At 40.0% G+C, this 22,307-nt stretch overlaps 1 protein-coding gene across 4 annotated transcripts in view; it reads left to right on the plus strand.

Annotated features, from left to right (window-relative positions):
• The window catches only part of MIPOL1 (mirror-image polydactyly 1), a 187,970-nt gene that overhangs the window by 63,607 nt on the left and 102,056 nt on the right, over nucleotides 1–22,307 (plus strand). For all 4 annotated transcript variants that reach the window (XM_083616858.1, XM_083616859.1, XM_083616860.1 and 1 more), the window contains 3 exons: nucleotides 8,980–9,109; nucleotides 12,050–12,083; nucleotides 12,344–12,514. In XM_083616858.1, coding sequence (XP_083472984.1) covers nucleotides 8,980–9,109; nucleotides 12,050–12,083; nucleotides 12,344–12,514 — 335 coding nt within the window. The remainder of the gene's footprint in view (nucleotides 1–8,979; nucleotides 9,110–12,049; nucleotides 12,084–12,343; nucleotides 12,515–22,307) is intronic.

Genomic DNA, 22,307 nt, shown 5'->3' on the forward strand with positions numbered 1-22,307 from the left:
AAATGCCCTTCTGTAGACTCAGAAGTATCCCAGTAGCTCCTTTGAGAGACTACTTTATTGATGAGAAACATTCATCTGCATACAATTCAAAATCCCCGAATTTTCACTATTTAGCTAAGCAAGGAGTTTTGGAATTGCGGCTGCAAGACAGTAGTGTAGATTCTGAAAAGTCATTGTCACCACTGCAAAAAATACTATTTTGAAAGGAGGAGGGCGGTTTTCTCACCGGTACAAGGACTGGTTTCAGTAAGAAACTGTAAATGCAGTGTAGATAAACGTATACGTATTCTCATTTGCATGCCTTCTCTTTCATTTTCTTTTTGCATAGCTGAGTAAACAGGAATGCCACAGTGCAATGTCTCTTTGCTTGCTTATTGCTAAACCGTTCAGGTTCTTTGGTAAAATCAGTACATTTACAGCACCCAAAATTTAGGAGCTGTTGAGTACCGCAAACTAAATACATACAACAAACACACGGCGACAAGGGTGTCAGCGCATTCTATCTGTGTTTGCACACATTGCTTTATCTACCGAGTCACATTTATATGTAAATGACTTTAAGTCTGTAATTCCTAGTACTGACCTGTCAAAAACTGTTCTACTTCTATTTTATTCGTGCGTCTCTCTAATGCTTCTACATTTCAGTTATCCTAATGACGTCAGAACAACATAATAAAAAGTGTATCGTGACTTGGGACTATTTCCATTCATTTTAACAGGACCACAATCTGGTCCTTAGAAAATTTTCTGGGATTATCAGTATTTTGCAATATGTTACGTGCACAGTCTGATTAGTACCATATTGTAATGACCCGTACATATATACACAAATTTCTATATTGGCACGGAGAGGATCCAAAGCTCTCTGGGTTGCAACAATTGCTAAATTCCAAAATAAAACCCCACCAAAGAAGTTTCATATTTCAGGTCTCTTACGTCTTCCCCTTCCCAAACAATTTTCCTTACTCCTTTTTTTTTTTTTTTTTACTCCTTTCCAGGAGATTATTAACTAAACAAAAAATGATTATAAGTAGATTTACCATTAATGAACGAAGAAGAAGAAAAGCAAGCAACCCATTACAGGAATCTCAGATTCAAAGGATGGCATGACAGAACAAGCTTTATCTCTCACTTCGCCCCCCCTCCTCCCCGTCCTTTTAAAATGAGAACAAAAATGGAAAATGTTATTTGTTCTCCATTTTCCACTCCCATGACATATTAACTCTATATAGGCCTGTATAATCTAAAAATATCTTTCAGATTAGGAAAGCTTTATCTTTACTAGAGATGTCCTCAACATAAAAAGTACCCTTTCGTCCCTTCTATTGACCTTTTTGGGTAGAAGACATCTGTGCATATCCATTAGAAGTCCTGTGATCATTCCTTCACCAGCTCTAAGGAAAATCCTAGGTCACTCAGAGTTCAACAGCCCCTAATCCTGAATACTAAATCCAAAATCACAAAACTACTCACAACAGTCTCCTCATTATTGCAGCAAATTTCTTTCTTTCTTTCTTTCTTTCTTTCTTTCTTTCTTTCTTTTTTTAACTTACTGAGGATACCTAAGCAACGATTGCAATCAGAACTACGAAGAAAACTTAGAAAATGTACACAATAGAAACGGGGGGGGGGGTGGAAATGTGGGAGGGAGCTGCTTCTAAAGATGTTGACATTTTAGGTGCCATTTTTTGTTATTTTTAATTTTTCTTGCAGAAAGGAGAAATTGTAGGTGGTATTCTCATTTTGCAAAAAAGGAGGGGGGAATCATACTGGATTTTTTGCAAGAAATAATCTGCAACAATTAAGTCTCAGTGTGGCGTAGTACAAAGTTAAGAGTTCTGTGCATTATATTTACTTGTAGATCTTAGCTGTTGGCTGTTTTAAGTCCTTAAAAAAATCCAGACCGTGTGAGTTTTGCAAGTGTGTGTGTGTGTTTTTAATATCCCTTTTTTCTGCCATCGGTTCAGTTTCTATATTTATCCAGATGACCCCTAAGAAATCAGCAAACAGACATCTTTTCTGGGAAATTCCCCCCCTCTTCCTCTCACCCACCTCCTCTCCAAGGTTCTGTTGTTTGGAGAATCATGAACCAATGTTTATACTAGCATGATTTCTAACACCCTCTCTTGCTACTACTGTATTTTAAAGGTAGCTAAAAAGTGTGGCCGAAAGGTTTGCCAACTGAATCAGGTTTAACTAAGAAAATATGTACACTGCTTTGACTCAGTAAACTCATACTCCGAATGGTTCAGCTTCTTCATATTTGCTCTATCCTATATTAGAAAACAATTAGCTTACTAAACAAATTTGAGCATTTGGGGGAAAAGATCTACTTTGAGTCTCTCTCATTTGACTAAGAATTACAGGATATTTGATAAGCTTGTTTAAAAATGGACATATCCAAATATTATCGTAAACACCCAATGATTTGTTTTACCTGCAATATAAGTATTTTACTTAGTTGGCTTACATAGTAGCTAATAATATTTGTTAATGTAATTTAACTGCTGTGAACCTTTACTGAACAAATATTGAAATTTATACAAGTCAAAGAATGAGGATCTCTAATGACTTTTGTAAAGACTTCCGTTTAATAGTTAAAAGAGAAAAGTTTATATGACATAGCCAATGTAATTAACAGCAGCTTTTACATTTAATAAAAGGAAAGAAGCATATGTATTTGCCTTATTCTATCCAGCATAATTTGCATTACAGTTATGGGTATTTAATGAGCAAATTCCAGCTAAAATGCTATGTTGATTTTCTAAGTGAACTTTGAAATAGCTATGTACCTTACAAAAACTGCCTGTTTACAGTTATTATCTATCTTAAAACTACAAGTCTGTTAGACTTGATGGATTGGGGACAATTATATTTCTGAAGGGGCAAATCATTTTTGTAGGCTGGGTATTTAGTAATCTTGTTACAAATAACCTAAAATACGTTTTAATAATTGGAAATTTATGTTTCTATCATTTATGAAGCAAAATGCACTTATGTTGATTTGTTTGAACTGTTGAGTTGTAGTCACGCTCAACACTTTCGTTGAAATCAATGGGCTTAAGTGTGCTTAACTTTGGCCAATTCCTTATCTCCCTCCCCTCACTTTGCATATCATTAGCCCCTGACATTAAATGCACATTGGCTTTAGTAAGCTTCACATTTCAATTGAAATGTCGTTTTTAAAAAGAAAAGGAAAAAGAAAAAGAAAAACTTAAACATACTAGGCTTGGCTGAAATATTGTTGCCAAGGTAAACCTTGGTGTTCCAGGAAATAACAAAGGTGACTTTGGAACAAGAGTCCTAAAAGTCCTTGCCAGTAGTTCCACTGAAGTACGATATCCTACCCAGAAATCTTCATAGCAGGTCACTTTTTTTTTCCTTCCAGAGTTCTCTGTCGGGCAACTCGGAAGCAGGTTACCTATTAGACTGCCTCACCCCATCAGCTGCACTGCCCCAATGCACCTGTGGAGTGCACTTGTATTAGAAAGTGGGATTTTAATGTTGCAGCTCCAGCCTCCCTGGAATCAGTCAGCAGCCAAAATTAGACAGGTGCCTAGAGTCACGATGCTTAGGCATGTACAGTGGTACCTCGGGTTAAGTACTTAATTTGTTCCGGAGGTCCATACTTAACCTGAAACTGTTCTTAACCTGAAGCACCACTTTAGCTAATGGGGCCTCCTGCTGCCGCCACGCCAGAGCACGATTTCTGTTCTCATCCTGAAGCAAAGTTCTTTTTTTAAAAATGTTTTTATTCAAAATTAAAACAAGACATATTATCCAAAAACATATCATCCTTGTTTTTCTCCCCATTTTTCCTCCCCCCCCAAAAAAACCCACCCACCCCCACCCCCCGACTTCCCTCAGTTCCAGTCTTTGGTTTCTCTGAGACTGCTGTTTTCTGCATGTTACAAAGTTGTATAGATCCTCAAACTATTTAGCTGATTATTATCAATAAAAAGTTTGTGAATGTTTATTCAAAACCTGAAGCAAAGTTCTTAACCCGAGATAATATTTCTGGGTTAGCGGAGTCTGTACCCTGAAGCGTATGTAACCTGAAGCATGTGTAACCCAAGGTACCACTGTACTGAAAACCTTCTTGTCTAAGAAATGTGTACCTGACGTGTAACCTAGTCATTTAATTGCAAATCTGCAGAAATGGTTTTAAAGGGTTGGATTCAACTAATGGGACCCATAAGCAGAAGTCCACACAAGGACTTCTGCTAGTGCAAGGGGGCCTTCCCCACCCCTCCCTCCCTCCCCACACATGCCCCTTGCACCCCCTTAAACTGGCTCTGGGCAGGGTTGGGATTTTACAGTTTTTGGAGTTTGCTGAAGTGATTTTATTTTTCTAGAGGTTGTGCTTCTGTGCTTTATTCTATTTTTATTTTGTGCACTGCTTTGGCAACTTCATGCCGTGAAGTGGTTTATTAATGCATTAAATAAATAAAATTCGTGATCGCTTCTTGTGTCTTCAGTAAGCTCTCCTGTCCCATTTGGTGCTCAGAGCTGTGAACAGGTTTCTTAACACTGAAGTCCATACTTCTATTTACTTTTTCTGATACTTCACTTAAATCAGCATCTCTGTAATGTAAAACCAGGTTTTAGATTTTGCTTGGTCTCCAGTGCATGGACTCAACAGCTTGCCCCTCTTCTTAGTGATACTCTTTTTAATATACTCACTGCTTCCCTCTGCCTAGGCTTAACATATCTAATTTATTTTTGCCTACCCTTTTATGATTTGACTTCTAGACCCTTTATCTCAGTGACTCTCCAGCTTGTCAAAGTCCTTGAACTTAGTGCTCCAAAGTGAATAAAGTATTCTGTGTGTGGTCTTACCAGTGCTGAGTGGCATGGCAACGTTAGTTTTGAGTCTTAGCCATAGCGCTCGCATTGAGGGAACTTATTTATCTGTTCCATTTTACATTCCATCTTTCTCCAATGAGATCACAATGGCAGGTGTTTTCTTACCACCACACTGGTATGAGATAGGTTAGGCTGATAGTGATTAGTGACCTGCATGGATTTGAAATGGTATTTCTCCTCCCAAGTCCTGTTTCTTTTATCCATTGTCCCAGGTTGGTTCAAGAAATTAGGTTGACAGTGTAATGCTGCAACACATCTAGTCCATAAATCTTTCTCCAGGGTGTTGCTCATCAGCCAGTTGCCTATGTTGTTGTGGGTATAAAAATGAGCACTAACAAACCTTGCTCAGAAATCAGGAGAAACTGCTTGGATAATGTTTGGAGAAGAAAAATAGTCTAGCGTGCTTTTAGGACGTACAGATTTGTTATATAAAATGATATTACAGGCACACACACCCATTTACATGTGTTCAATATGTGTGTGACTGCACCAAACCCGGAAGTGACCTGAAAATGCCACAAAAGGGGGTGGAGCAGGGTTTTCCAATGGTGTTTCAAATATACCTGATTTCACTGACTTGCACGATGCCTTGGAACATAACTCACATATAAATGGGGGGTTGCCTGTATACATTTGCATTAAATAAAAGCGATCGATCAATCATTTTCCATCTTTCCAAAATTAAAACCAAAGCGGCTTATGATGTATAAAATAATTGCATAACTGCAAACATATCAGAAGTAGTCATAAACAATAAACAGAACGTCCAGAAGTACACAACCAAATTGAACAATTGCCCCATAAACCATAAGATCCACAATAAAGATGCAAAAAATTAACAACAACCCCTCCACAACAAAATCCCCTAGACAGGACCCCAACCCAATAGTCTGCTCAGCAGCCCCAGCTTCTGCGTCTGGAGTCAGTCAGGGCCCTGCCCTCACAGCCAAGATGGTTGCAGCCAAGAAAAGTCTATTAATGATATTGTATGACCTTTTAGTGGCAAATGTTCGGTGAGGGTGCAAATGTTACGGTATATATTAACCCATAACCTAAACCATTCCATTACTCACTTTCTGATTTTTCTTTTTTTGAAGAAACACCTTTGCCCTTCCTGCCACATAAAAGCCACTCTTGAAGCTAAATGCCAATCTGAGCTGGGAAGTGTGGACACCACCATTGAGAAGCAGGTCCACATCTCTTTCATGCATCTCCTCAAAGCCCATATAGCATGGGTAGGCAAACTAAGGCCCAGGGGCCAGATCCGGCCCAAACGCCTTCTAAATCTGGCCCGCGGACAGTCCGGGAATCAGCATGTTTTTACATGAGTAGAATGTAAAATCAGCCCATAGAAGTGCAACAGCAGAAGAGAAAGTTAGTGCAATGAGCTCACAGAAGGCATCTTCTTTTCCCAGTTGCTACCAGAAATAAGTGACGGGGGGGGGGGGGGGACTTCCGGGTTAGCGCCTTTGGTAATGGCGGAATTCCTCTGACCAGGAGGAATTTGCTCTGTGGAAACCGGGTCTGGCCGCCACGGCGAAGGCGGAGACCCTTCAAAAATCACAGGCGGGTGAAGCCTGTGAAAGTGGGATTCGGCGGGCACCTTTTGCGCCTCCCCTACTCGCGGGGAAGCCCGGTTTTGGGGATCCGGAGCGAAGTGGGGTGAGCGGCGCGGTGCTGTGAATCGACTGCTTCTTCCACGGAGCGAAGCCGCATAGCCATTGCCGGAGAGCGCTGACTTTTCCTGTTGACAATTTGATCCTAAAGCAACTACCCGTGAGTAGAGTGAATCGGAACTTTAAAAAAAAAAAAAGACTTAATTTGGCACCGAAACGGGGAGGCTCAAAACAGGAAGTCCGCCTTCCTTTTTTGTAAATAGACTGAAGCAAAGAGGCTGCAAGCTAAAGTCTTGGAAAGCCGATTGTAAAGGACTAAATTTCCAGCATTAAAAAAAATAGTAAACCCCCCCTTGGAAGCAGGAGAAGAGGGGGGAAGTTTTGGATTGTATATACCTGCAAGAGAGAGGGAAGGAAGCTAAAATACCACCGCTCTGAACCTGGAAATGGGCTGTCAATAAGACTGATGCACTTTGGAATGCTTACTGACTGTGAATAGAACGTTCGCTGAAGTTGATGGACTATATGGAACTGGCGGAAATGACTGGCAGAATCCGAGACCAGGGAGAAGAGTCAGTGGAAGAAGATTGGAAAAAATTTAAAGACTATTTACAGAAACATTGTAAAATTAATGAATGCTAGAAGGATGTTGGAATGAAGCTATATGGCTTTAGTAGGAATGTTATAAAGAATTAAGTAAGAATAGATTGTTTAATGGGCCAAAGGGGAAAAAATAAGGTTAGATTGGGTTAAGATAAATTATAGGACAAAAAATGAGAAAGATGGAAAGGATTTGCTGAAATAGCTAACTGAACTGGAATACAAGAAAGGGAGGTGTGAGGAGGTCGTTGAAACAAGTAAATGAAAGACAAGATATGGAAATATTGGATGTGTTTTTAATTGTTTCTGCTCTTGCTTTTGTTTTGTTAAGATAAGCAGTGTTTTTGGTTTTTTTTGTATTGTATTGTATTGTTTTGCTTTGTTTAACTCTTTCTCTTCTTTTTGTAACCTTTAAACTCTTAATAAATATTACTTTTTTAAAAAAAGAAATAAGTGACGGGGGTGGAGATAGAAGTGTTGGTAGTAGTGGCATGTCTCGTTTGACAGCAAGAAGGATGCAGCATGTGTTTAAAAAAATAAACACACTTCATTTGGGTGTCTCAGTCCTCTAGACAGGCCTACAGCAATAATCTCCACCCTTTTCAGATCTGGGACACACTGTTAACTCAAACATATATTTGGGAACCCAGATCTTAATTTTTTTTTAATCATATATAAAGCCCTTAGCAACTTGAGACCAGTTTACCTATGAAACCGCCTTACCCCATGTATGCCCTCTCAACCACTTTGATCTGAAGAACTGGCATTGCTACGGGTGCCACATCCTAGCCCTTCCACATTTGTAAGAAATTGATCTTTAATGTGGCAGCACCTACATTTTACAACTCCCTGCCTGTTGACATAAGGCAGGCAGCTTCACTCTATTCTTTTTGCCGCCTGCCAGAAACGCTTTTTGTTTGCCTGCCCAGATGTGTAGAATGTATTTTAATCTGATTTTGCTTCATTGTGCTTTTTAATTTATTTGTTTTTTGTTAAATGTTTTAAACAGTTGCTTTTGACTCTTTCCGCTGGTGATGTTATTGTTTCATTCGCTCGGAGGCTTTTTGCAATCAAGCGGCGTAAAACTTTTATGAAATGAAATGAAATAATTGTATTTGTATGGTTGGTAGTGCTACTGCTTCAACTCACCTTAGATCAGACAGATGAAGGCCAGTAGCCTAGACTCTCTGAATTGTGTCCACGGATTAGTAAAATTAATTTGGAAAATAAAATTTTGTCCACTCTAACATTTGGGAATTTATGGAAATCTGTTCCAGTTGTGGGTTGGAAGGGCATCCCCTTCCCTGTTGAACGTCTTGCACCGACTGAAGACTTTTTAAATTTTATTTTAGCAAGGCATTTTCACTGAATTCTGATCCCATTGTTTTAACTTACTTTTCTCTTGTTTTATTGAGTTATTTATACACTGCTTAGAGACAGATGTAATTAAAAGGTGTATGAATTGTTGAAATAAATAAATAAATAAATAAATAAATAAATAAATAAATAAATAAATTAGATAGATTAGATTAGATTAGATTAGATTAGGCACCAGATTTAGCCAGTGCTTTTTTTCTGGGGGGACGCAGGGGTACACATACCCCTAAACATTTTGTGAATCTAAGTTTGACTTCATTGAGGGGTATTATTTCAATATGAGCAGGAAAATGAGAGTACCTACCCCTAAACATTTTTTAAAGGAAAAAAAAGCACTGGATTTAGCTGTGTGGAGTGAAAAGCCATTAGTCTGGACGGTTACAAACTTGCTCTAAATTAGTGACAAATGCTCCTTTCAGTATGTTCAAGGAATCGCAGGATACGCACACAAACAAAAAGGTAAAACCTGCATGTTTGTTTCTGTCCTACTTACATGTTTAAAACTCTTGCTTTATTGTAGCTCTAGTAGAAGAGATTCATTGTGCACAGCGAGAGCGCGATGAGGCTGTCGTGGCTAGGCTGAAGCTTCCCAACGAAGAGAGGGAGGATGCATGTAAACGAATGAAACTCTTGGAACAATCTTTTGAAACGTACGTACGTAATTGGCTGCCAGATGTAAAACTTACCGCTATTTCATCAAATGTCTTGGGCAAGAACTCTGCTGGATCTGACTCCCTTTTTCCACGTGACAAACATGCATGCTTGAATGCACTCTTTTTCACTCTCCCCATTCCCCATCTACTTTTTCAGCCTCTTATCCTTGGCCACCGCAGGTCTTGTCAGCCTTGGAGGCAAAGATTGTTGACTTACTGCAGCTATAGTCTTATACCTTATTACTAGCGCACCAAGTCTTCATTAGTGCTATATACCGTACTTTTCCATGTATAAGACTAGGTTTTTTTACTTTAAAATAAGGTTAAAAATCTGGGGGCATCTTATACACGATAGTGCATATGCCCATTTTCTAAATTTGGGGTCCCCAAAAGTAGGGGGCATCTTATACATGAGGGCATCTTATACACGGGAAAATACGGGTTATCTCAGGCTTAGGCAAACTCGGCCCTCCAGATGTTTTGAGACTGCAATTCCCATCATCCCTGACCACTGGTCCTGTTAGCTAGGGATGATAGAAGTTGTAGTCCCAAAACATCTGGAGGGCCGAGTTTGCCTATGCCTGGTATATGTGTTCCCTGATACAAACTAGGGAGAAATTCAGCATCACAATAAGGTAATAATTCAGTCAAGGCAAGCATTTTGGCTAACAAGGCAAAACGACACACACACAGAGTACCGGGCAGTCTCCTGACCTCCCCCCCCCCCACAATATCAGGGCAGAGTGGGGGGGGGGGTAGGCCACATTGCAAAAGAGGAAACCTCTGAGGAGCTTGTTAGTTGCATCCAATCCTGTATCTGGGAGACAGGAGGAAGTACTTGCCGGTTTCTTGGCAACCATATGACAGGTTTCCTAGATTAGTGAGGTAGCAGCTCTGAGGCCCTCATAGGGGTTGGAGGAGGAGCAGCTTGTGAAGTGCCCCACCGGCTCTCTTAAAAGTTGGGTGAGCCTGTTGTTAGTGCATCAACAAGAGTTTTATTTTTTGCCACACTGGGAGATAGTCTTGAACAGGCCATTGGCTTTTTTTGTCGCAGTTTTTATTATTGATTTCAGGTCACAGTTTTGCTCTCGAGACAGAAAACAAGGTGAATCGCCATGGATATAGAGAGAAAAGTCCAGTATTGATTTTATTCAGCAATAAATCAAGGAAGTGTGACATTTCATGCAAGGGTCCAGTGCTTGGACTACAAGGCTGTCGGTCTGAAGTTTCCCTATATAGAAAATCAATCAAACCTTTAAGGCCAGTAGATGATTTTCATCAGGAAAAAGCAAAACCCACATGCTTATTAAGGAGTAGTAATCAAAGCATGTATCCCTCTTGTCCCTGCACCTGCTGCATTGCAAACGCATTTCTTATATTACTTTAAAATAGAATTATTTCTATGGACCATACCCAACTGAGTCATGCTTCAAAAATTCACTGCTACCGGTGAACCTAAGGGCCTAACTTACGTCAATTTATTTCAGTGGGTTTACTCAGTCTATGACTTAGTTGGATATGATGCTCTGTGCTTGTTTTGTTCTGCTGCATAAACAAAATGCAAAAGATGGAGCTGTTGCAGGTAGCAGTACATCAACCATCAGTATAGTTCCTGTTAGTGGTTGTACAATCACAGCTTTGTATTGGCTCCTGCTATCATTTCTGCTAAATGTGTTCCAGCTCCAAAATCAATCAAAAATTGAACGGAAAATATAAAAAGGTAGGAACTCAAATTCACCTTTCCATCAGGCTTTGAAACAGTGTCCAGAAACGTTCTTGTCAAAGTTGTCCATTTGGCTATACTTATTATTGTCCAAACAGCAGACACCCACCCAGTGAGCGAGCCGATCTTGATTACTCACCCCTCCCCTGCTAACAGGAGCCCATATAACATTCAAAGATCCTCTTCAGAGGCAGATGAAGGGGCAAACTGCAAACTTTTTGTGCATTAGCTTTTTTTTTTTAAAACTATCCTGATAACACATGTACATTGATTTTTAGAGGTTATTTATATTTATCCCTCTTTTTTAAAAAGTGGGTTCATTACGTTGTGTGAAAAGCTGGTTCAATCAAATTAACAATGTGGAGAGAGAGAGAGAGAGAGTCTTGTATAACCTGTTAAACTGTGTTATTACTTACTTCCAGCATTTGTCTTGTTAAAATGGGGTGGGATCCAGTTAATGCAAACTCATTAGTTTTCTGTCTGCAGCTATGCAGAATGGTCTTGACAGAGCTGTAAATCTACTAACAACAATTTTTTGGTAAAAGTGGGGCTGTTCAAGAATTGATGGACGGAGACCTTTAATGGCTTAGCTTTACACACACATTTCAGCTGGGCTGAAAGAGTTTTAAAAATAAATTTCTTATTTTCTGACCTGCTGAGAAGCAGAAAACATAGTAAGACAACCTCATCCTCCTTTCCATTGCTTTGGGCTGCAATCCTACACAAACCTACTTGGAAGTAAGTGCCATTAAAGGCAGTGAGACTTACTTCTAAGTAAATATGTTTAGGATTGGAGTGTTGGTGTTTGCTTTCTTTTATTATTATTATTGGGGGGGGTTGCATTAAGCAAAATTAAAATATATAAATTTCTGGTGAAAGTTGCGGGCCCAGAAATAAATAAATAAATAAGAGCATCTGTGCTCCTGTCGCTGGGGAACTTTCTTCATCTAAGCACATATGAACAATTGATCCTTGTAGTCATATATAGCAGTAAACATTAATAACTTAACATTCTGAAGTCGGTACCTGAAGATATGGAGTATTATTGAAAGATGGAATCGAGCCGGTGGCACTTTAATATGTTCCATGTCATGGTTGACTCTAAAGACTAGTAGAATGAAATTACTTGAGGTTCTAAAGATTTAAAAAGCGAACTCATTTTGCTGCACTAAGGAAATGCTACTGATCAGGCTTTCTGTGTCCCTTTTTCCTAGGCTAGAAAATATTAACCCTGAAGAAAATGACATGGTAAGCCATTCTCTGAGGAGATTTCTTGATGTCAGTCTTATATCTTAGAGGCTTAAGTTCAATTGAGTGGGTTTCAGGAACTAAGATGTGGGGGGGAAGAAGAATTGACACACTAATAATGTACATCTTTGCTGCAGTATGAAAATTCAATAACTTCACTCAGTCAATTTACAATTCACATGTGCCTATTAATTAAAACCCCATATTAAATAAAATATATTAAAACTTCATGTCTGACTAACATAAAATGCTGTTGGTAGACATTACAGGAATTACTGAACAGAATAAACAATGCAGACACCGGGATGGCGATATGGAGGAGTGGAGCTGAAATTGTCGATCGAATATACAGGACCCAGGAACGGAAAAAGAAAATAATAGCTGAAGAAATGAATGCAGTGATAGAAGAGCGAGATGCTGCATTGGCTCAAGTAAGTCCACATTATTTTATAAAAGGATTTGTCGGCAGATACCCACTCACCCCCTTCTCTTCATGGCCGGGAAAAATGGAATTGCTTTCCTGTTTTAAGGTTTTAACTTCTTAAGAGAAAACTTCCTTGTGCTGAAAACCACCCTAGGAAATTATTGTTGTCACACTGTAGTGAAATAAGAATAATATAAAAAGGAGATGTCCTATTCTTTTCTAAGCCACTGTTCAGAATAATAACGCATGAGATAATTAGAGAAAGGCGATAAGAAAAATATAGGGGAAACAGAAACCTTGATCACACAGGAAGCTAAGATTAAAATCCGAGATGGGAAGTTGGGGTGGGAAATTTTAAGGGATTAAAATGGCATTTAGCACAGATAAGTGTAAAGAAATACAGACCGATATGAAGGGCATGAAAAAACCACAATTGTATGTGTAAAAACGAATGTATAAATACATTACATGGGGAAGGAGCTTAGGTTCAAGTGCTGTTGGGAGAGACTTGGGTTTTAGGGGAGATCATGGTATAAATGTGAATCAGCAAGGTAAAGGCATTTGTCATTCTCTCCCCCCACTCCCCCCCCCCAATGTTGCTTTACTGAAGAATGGGGCCTATTTGCCTGTGATTCCCTCCATTCCAGTGTGAAATGGGATGGATAGGGCACTCATCATTGATGCATCATGAATATTTCACATTCATTTTATGAGGCATAGAGGTGAACAGGTTGTCGCAGGATCCTATGGGGCAGTGGTGCCGGGATATAGCTAGACTTGGATTCAGAGCAACCATTCCACAATTTGAAAGACTTCCATTTACAGAAGAACTGGTGCTGATTCATCAGAGGCTCACAGACGTGGGAGGGGAGGCGGTTTTCATTGATTTCACCAACCACTTCCTATGCAACTTCCCATGCTGTTTAAGAAGGTTCTCTGACTTTCAAGGGTCAGGTTTACAGGGCACATGGGGGTGCAGGAGAAGAGAGAATAGACAAACAGTGTCTGCATTCTTTGAGTAGAATGCCACACACAGGATCTCTGGATCCAGTCCTCTGTTTGCAGGATATTCTCAGTTTGGGGGGCTGGTGGGGCTGGGCTTGGCTATTCCAGAAATTGCCCACAGGGAAGAGGGACTATGGCGTGCAACAGCTGGCTGGGCCAAGCCGAGCCCTCCTGAAGTACGTCATCTTGCAATCTGATTGGATGGAAATGATGTGATGGGACCACAAGGGCTTGCACTGGTGAATTGGTGCAGGAAGGAGGGTACACTGGGAAAGAAGGATTGGCAACACTGGAACAGGACAGGGGCATATGAGAATCACAGAGGATGACAGCTATGATTTGCAAAGCCCCGGGGAGAAGAATTGCGGACAGGGAAAAGGACTGCACAAAATTGCTGAGAAATCTCTTCTCCGAAGTGAGGCATCTACTAAAGCCTAGTAGTGTGGTGCCTGAGGCATCTACAAAAGTTCTCAGTAAATATCTCACCAGAAATCTACAGGGCAAAGGCTCCCACTGAAGGAAGGGGGTGGAAGCAATTTCATGCTTCTGCAACTCCCCCAACCTCCCAGTGATCCAGATGGGGTCCCCCAACCCCCCCCCCAGAGCAGGTTTTTGAGGGCTCTGGAGTTACTGAGAAAGAATAGACCAAAATGATTCTCTCTGAGAACCTAAAGTCATCTGTTGCAAGTCATAGACAGTCATTCAAGGTAGAGAAAAATAAGTACAGTGGTACCTCGGGTTACAGACGCTTCAGGTTACAGACGCTTCAGGTTACAGTCTCCGCTAACCCAGAAATAGTACCTCGGGTTAAGAACTTTGCTTCAGATGAGAACAGAAATCGTGCTCTGGCGGCAGCGGGAGGCCCCATTAGCTAAAGTGGTACCTCAGGTTAAGACCAGTTTCAGGTTAAGAACGGACCTCCAGAACGAATTAAGTTCTTAACCCGAGGTACCACTGTACTTCATAAAATGCCTAATTAACTTTTAAGACCCATTACCGCAGGATGTGATGGGTATTAGTTTTTATCAGCTGTATTGGGGACTGTTTTTGATCCTTATATGATGGAGATAGTGACTGCATTTGGACATACACAAAGCTTTGGTTTGATGAGCTTTGAACAAGCCTGTCGTCGTCCTTGGCTTATGTACTTCTAGCCAGGAAGAAGAGTTCTGAAATGTTTGCACCCACTTTTTTAGCTAACTGATTTGTCATGTCTTCCAACCCTAACAAACTGTGGATAACATTAAAAATGGTTAGTTTCCAGCCAACCAATTTAAAATTATGGGGGTTTTTTTGGGGGGGGTTAAGCCAGCTTATTTATGTTAAATATAGTTAATGTTAACTAGAGTTCTGGGTCTAGATGAAATTTCAGGCTGTGGTTAATTAAAAATGGAAGGAAAAGATTTTTAACTCGTCCTCCCGGTTATTCATGTCTTACTAAACCATAGTTTAACATGATCTCTGAACACAGCCGGTATAGTCTGATAGTTAGGTGGGGGTAGCCTTAGTCTTCATAGCTTGCTTGTAAGCTTTCAGAGATATTTGGCTGGCCACTGAGTGGATAAAGAATATTGACTTTGGTCTGATCCAGTATCTGGCTTGGATCCAAAGAACCTATGATGCACTCTGTGAGTGGAAGATACTTCTGCTCATTGTGTAGGTGGGGAGATGCTGTTGAACTTGGTTATAGCCTCTGCAAGGAGCCCCTGATGAGGGTCAGGTATACCTTTGCAGGAACAGATATGTGGGAGAAAACCAGCAGTACCCCTCCATGTATCTTTGAATTCAAGACTATCTTGTGATGTTTGAATTCTCTGAAGACTTACTGCTACTGTGATCCCCATTTTTGCTTACTGGTTGAAAATGAAATGTGTTAGCAGTTGCTTTCTGTTCCTCTAGTTCACCCATCAGAATATACTTATAACTTAAATTGCAGAATGATTTGCCTCTGGGAAATACAGTAGAATCTTTTGTTCTTGAACTGCTTTTTACACGCTGTATTTTTTTAATACAGACCACTAAAAGTAAGAGAGAAGATGACCACCCAAGAAGAGGGGATTGCTATATTTGGTTGGTGACAGCTTTGGTTTGTTCAGCCTTTCTGGTCACAATATGCTTTCCAACAGGATGTCTCTGACTACTAGGTCTTAAGCAACTTAGGCTCTCAACTGTGGATGCGAATTGTGAATCTCTTTTGAGCTGAAAGACACAGTCCAAAATATTAAATGCAGTCTTAATAGTAAAGGCCATTAATCCAGAGCGTTTTCTTGGCACTGTTCTCCTGGCACCTGATTTGTACATTTGTCAGTATAGCAGACTGGAAGTTTCAAGGAGATAGTGCGGGCCATAAATGCCTTTTTTATCTTAAGTATACTGCACTCCAAATATTTGATTCCAAGCAGTACTGCTCTACCTGATACGCATTACACTTAAGTGCAATGCATTTTTATGGACTTCTCGGTGGTAGCAGTGCCTGCCAATGATAACTTTTATTGTATCAGACCTGTCAGAATTTCACTATTAGATTGTTTATCTGTATCTCTTCCCTGCACACACACCCCGTTTATTCTCTGGTTGCTCTTTAGAGAGGGTGCTGTATAATAATTTTTAACTACTTTGCTTTAATGCTTTCTCACAACCGACCTGCAAGGTGAATAAAAAGAAGGATTCTCACCTGGACATAAGGAAAGGATTAAGCTGTCGCTGATCCTTCATTGTGCTGACATTGAGATGAATGGTTGTGAACTGGCTGCGTTATTGGTGGATCATTACCCTTAACTGCGGAAAAATATTTCTGTTCTTGGTTTGGGTTTTCGTTTTGTTTTCATTTAGGAACCGAATTTACAAAACAGTACTTCTCCATTTACATTGCACAAGAAATAAGATTTCCACAAGAATTCATGAGACTGAATCCCATCTTTACTGTTTGGTTGTTGTTTTTTTAAAAAAGATAAATAGGCGACCATTGCCTGTGAAAGCATAAGCATTGTGGAGGTTTAGAGAAGGTTGGATTATGGAAGCTATGTAAAAGCCTCTTCTAGTTATAAGCATAAGTATCTGATTTAGGGTCAGATTGGATGGTGCCTTCTTTTCATATCCATCCCATATAGCTGGTGGCGTATGAGAGTCTGACAACCCTGCCGTCTTAGGATGCTTGTCGCAGTTCATTCCTGGATTTTACTTGAAATATCGGCCATGCAGAATGGGACTCAATGAGTTGGATTTTATGCACACAGGTCCTATTAACTCTTGAATAGTTTTCTCACTTGTGCATCTGATGACAGTGGAGGTGGGGCCAGTACCCTAGGAAGGTTGGTAGGCAAGGTGTGTTCTTTCTTCCTACCATGCGTATGGGATAGATGCAGGCACAAATGTAGTGTAGCCCAGTCCAGCCTGTAATCTGGAGATAGGTAATACTCAAGCTGAAAACCTGCAATGACTTTCATGTGGGTCTTATGTTCCTGCACAGTGCAGCATGTTTAAATAAAAGTGCATTTTATTATTCAATAGTTTCTTGACCCCCTGATAGCTCTTCATGGGTTATTCAGCTATAACCCCACCCTTCCCTTATTTGGAAACCAGCTGTACTTACTGTTTTCTTGCATGTACCGGATAAGTCCTATTGAGCGATTTACCCTGACCAGGAAACGGCTATTGAATCACTTAGTATACGTTAAAGCTGTTACAAGTTTGTACTAGAACCTGCAGCCAAGGTAGCCTACTGTGGATCAAAGGATATATAACAGAGGCTACCTCCATGTGGCTACTATTGGTGCCTTCTGCTCAGTTCTAGGCCCCGTGTAACCTTGGAAGTAATGCAGCTTTAACATTAGTTTGGATTCAGCAGGCAATGAAATTAATAGTTGCTGTATAGTAATACAACTTGTGTGTCTTCTGGGAGCAAACAGTTGTACTTTACTGTCTGTATTTGAACTAGCCTTTCAGGTATAGCATGGCATCACATTGTTATATAATGCAGTTAAGTTTTTAATTAACCTATAATAAACATGTGGCTGTGCATTTAAGGGTTTTTAATTAGATTTTCCTTCAAACTTTGCTCTGCTTGTGTTTTCTTGGTGGAATGGGTAGTGAAAATTCTGACAGAGTCCCAGATATATGTGAGCACATTGTCTTAACAGAGCGATAGGCATTATCCTCACTGGGTTGAATGGTACATGTGTGTATAATCTGAGATCATTCACTAGATTGCTGAGCAAATATGCAAACTACTTTTTCTCTGTGCAAAAACAAATAAAATGGTATAAACTCAAATATTTGATACTACTTTTCGTATGTATTTTCAAGTGAATAAAAAACAAACAACTAAAGCATAACTAAACATTGACAGCAGTCTTTCTTCTAACTCTTGGCCCCTTCAGAGAGGAAAACCCACCAACCATTTACTCTCATTTTCCAAGATTATATTTGTTAGCCAAGAGATAGGGATTTATATATATATATCTTCTCTTTGCAGAGAAAACGGTTTGTGCATGAATGGGGGACAGAGCCTTCATTCAGACATCATTCTAAACGATGGTTTATTATGGCAGGTTGTGTCTAGACAAAAACCACAGTTCAGCATGGCCTGAACCCTAAACTGCAGCTAATTTTAACCACGGTTTGTTTGAATCAAACCAGCTTTATAGTCCATACTTTGAAGTTGGCTTGATTCAAACAAATCAAACCATAGTTAAGATTACTCACAATTTGTTGGGTCTGGGTGATACAGGGAGCTATGACCTATCAAAAATGGAGGCAAAAGCTTTTGAACATTTGCAACCACACAGGGAGTGTCCAAACATAGGGGAAGGCCAGGTTCCTTCCCATCATCATAAACCGTTATTGGACATGACATTTGAACACATGTATCCCTCCCAGATTTGTAATTAATATACTTTGTTGGTGACTGTTCAGCAGGTTTGGGTGTGTAGGTGCATGAATGTGGAAGTCTTTGTATGGAAATGTCCTCAACTTGCCATTAACATATTTTCCTTCTGTTGAACAGTGGTGTCTGAACATTTCAACTCTGATTAAATGTTAACGTTAACAGCTTGGGTTCTTAATAAAAGTATTGCCAGTAGTGGGCAGTATGATGAAATACCTCAGAGCTGCTTCTGGACCTTTGCCATTTACACCTTCTGGACAGGAATGTTTAGCATGAGAGAGGCTTGGCAGCCGAAACTAGGTAACTGAGGAAGGGACAGTGAGTTTTCTCTTATATGTTTGGGGGCAGGGAAGTAGCTATTTTTAAGTTGCAAGAGGGGCTTTGAACGCTGGGTGTGATTTCTGTACTCTCTGCCTTTTATAGCTGTAATTATGGGTACAGTCTTGCAAAAGGGCCAAGGATGTAGAATTCATTGCTGTTGAAGAGAGAGAAAAAAAGAATCATTTTATGGCCAGTGTGGCACTGTCTGTTTAATACTCGGCACTGAAGCAATAACGTAATTGGCAAGCAAACCTGGTTTTCCGGCTCTGAATAGTTTGATCACATCCTGCTCTGCAGGAACATGCTTATGACTGTTCATGAACAAAATTGGCACGCACCCAATTGCTCATCTGAAACGAGCCAAAGGCCGTTTCTTCTGTTCGTGGCACCACTTGGCACAGGGCTTGCTGCTGTTCAATCGCCGGGAGCACAAAGATTTAGAAGCAGCACACTTGACTGCCCATCTTTATTGATTCCAGCTAGTTGTTGATAAATCAGTAAGCATCAATAGGCCTCACGAGTCTGCTTTAGAGCAGCCTTTTCTGCGCTTCAGTTTACCAAATGGAAGCACTCAAATCACTCTCTCCTTTTCCCCCCTTTCCTTTAGCAATGCAGAAAGTATTCAAGCATTCTTGCCACAGGCGAGCAAACATTTCTCATGTAAGAACTACACCTGTGAGGTACAGCAAGGTGATTTTTTTTCCTTTAAAAAAAGTTGTTAGATGCAAAAAAGGGTAAAAAAGAAAAGAAAAAGAGTTTGCTTCATCTGGGTTTAGGAATCTGTGTGCCCCACAATGCTGCATTACTGTTCTCTGAAATGGTTTTTAAAAAATGAAACATCAACCTTGTGTTGTTAAAACTCAGCATTTGAAAGGGTATTCTTGGGAGCCAGCACATTGTGGTGGTCAGAGCAGGAATAGCCAACCAAGTGCCCTTCAGATGTTGCAGACTACAATTTCCATAATCCTGTGCCATAATGTCCATGCGTCAGGTTGATTGAAGTTGAGGTCCGCAACATACTGAGAGTATGATATTGGCTACCCCTGCAAGAGAGTTTCAGGCTACAGCTGTGGAAATCAGTCTTCAAATCCCCACTCAGCCATAAAGCCCTCTTGAGCATATAAGAAGAGGCTGCTGGATCAGGCCAATGGCCCTTCTAGTCCAGTATCCTGTTCTCACCGTGGCCAACCAGATGCTTGTGGGAAATCTTTGAGTAACCTTTGGACAGTCCCTGTCTTTCAAACTAACTTAGCTCACATAGTCCAATATAACCTAGAGGAGTTGGATTCTTCCTGTCTCCCATCCATGACCTAGACAAAATTGCAACATCAGTGTTTCTTGCATGAAAATGTGCAGAATAATGTGCTGAGCAACATTATTGTTGTTGTTGTTGATTTGTATACCACCCTATACCCATAGATCTCAGGGCGGTTCACAGCATACAATTACAATATCAAAACCACAAAATACATAAATTGTATACTATATTTATTATCTTATGAACCTGTATCTAACTTACTTATAGCACTGTGATTAGACCAATGAAATACAGTATTGATATGAATAGTACTGAAATACTCTTGAAAGTCCCAGGGACTGCAAGAAGATCAAACCTATCCATTCTGAAGGAAATCAGCCCTGAGTGCTCACTGGAAGGACAGATCCTGAAGCTGAGGCTCCAATGTTTTGGCCACCTCATGAGAAGAGAAGACTCCCTGGAAAAGACCCTGATGTTGGGAAAGATGGAGGGCACAAGGAGAAGGGGACGACAGAGGACGAGATGGTTGGACATTGTTCTCGAAGCTACAAACATGAGTCTGACCAAACTGCGGGAGGCAGTGGAAAACAGGAGTGCCTGGCATGCTCTGGTCCATGGGGTCACGAAGAGTCAGACACGACTAAACGACTAAATAACAACAACAAGAAGTACTGAAATAAAAATATTTATTAGAAGAAGTCAATATGGACACAAATAAAGCAGGATGGGCTAATCATGTTCAGGGTGTGACTTCTTGGCTCAAACAGAACTACCCCTGGTTTGGGTGGATGTGTGTGTTGTGTGTGTCTGTGTACGTTCTACCCTAGGATCTCAACTGAAGTAATTCAGATTATATTCTATAAAGTTATCCCATCATACTGTAGCCTTAAAACTTTATTTGCAAACTATGTGCATCAAATGACCAGTCATACTTATTCTGAAGATGAAAGAATATTGGCAATGATGATCTAGAATCCCATAAGGTTTTCTCTTCCTTATACTGCTAGATTTTAAAATAAAATAAAAAATGTATGCATGAATAAGCAGTTGGCACATTTTAATGAATCTTCCATTTTGTGCCACATCTCTGCCCTGGAATGTCTATTATTTGTATTGTAAAATCACCTGTTGTGCTTGTTTAAACAACGGTGTTGTGTAGAATTTACAAAATCCATGTCTGCCTGGTAGCTGAGGGCACAATTAAACCTATCTTTAATTACAAAGATTAATTAATTTTTAACGTGGAAGATTCATCTTCTTTCTAATACTTAAGGGCCGCTCCCCTTTTGAACATGACTCTAGGTAATGTCCCTAAATTTGCATGAGAGCTTGTTAGATTAATTGCTGTTTGACTCTTCTATCATAGTGCTAAGCTCTAAGTTCATACAGATCAGACTCCCTAACCACTTTTTGGAATGAATTTAAATATTTAACATTAGGACCCCGAGAGGAAACATAAAATGGTTAAGTATTACTGGTAGCTTGCTTCAGTAACATATATTGTTTTTAAAAAGCTTAATATGTTTAGCAATAATATGCATGTAATGTTATAGCTCAAAGCATATGCGTTTTATTGTTGTTTCTAAAAAAGAAAATCTGTTTGTTTTTTTCCTATTTCAGACTTCCCTAACCTGATGCCCACCATATATTTTGGACTACAATTCCCATCATCCCTGACTTTAGGCAGTGCAGGCTTGGGCTGACTGGATTTGTAGTCCAATATACTGGGAGGACACTGGGTTGGGGAATGCTGCTGTTTTCTGATTCAGCTCCTTGTGCATGCAGGCGCTCCAATGCCCATTCATAGTCCCTGTGCAACTGATCTTCCCATTTACTTAAGTGGAAGTACCTCTGCTCATGCAGAAGAACCTGCGATTTAAATCAATGACAAATCCATCAAGCAGTGAAGATTGCATAATAATGAATCGCCATTGAAAGTTGTGTATGCTTCCTCAGTGCACACACAAATCACTTCCTGTATGTGAAAAGATTCGGTAAAGACTCCCCTGGACTCCGCCAGTTGACTCACTGGTTAATTGAGGGTGAAAAAACATTTTTGGAGAATCCCCCTTTTTTTCTTTCCTCATTTAAAATAGGTGGAGAAAGCACACTCACAAGGACAGTTCCCCATGAACATTTCCTCATTGTGCTTGTTCATGGATCATGCAGCTGAATGACTCTTTGTTTTATATCTTCCAGTTTTGCTTTTTTTGTTGCATTCTGTGCAGAGTGACATCATTAGAGGAAATGTGTTGAAAGCCATTTAATAATGAGGAAGTGATACCTGGAGCTGAGGGGGCTTTTCCCTCCATATTTCTAATTTCCTCAAGT

This window comes from Podarcis filfolensis, assembly GCF_964270895.1.
Source record: "Podarcis filfolensis genome assembly, chromosome: 1".
NCBI classification, from domain to species: domain Eukaryota; kingdom Metazoa; phylum Chordata; class Lepidosauria; order Squamata; family Lacertidae; genus Podarcis; species Podarcis filfolensis.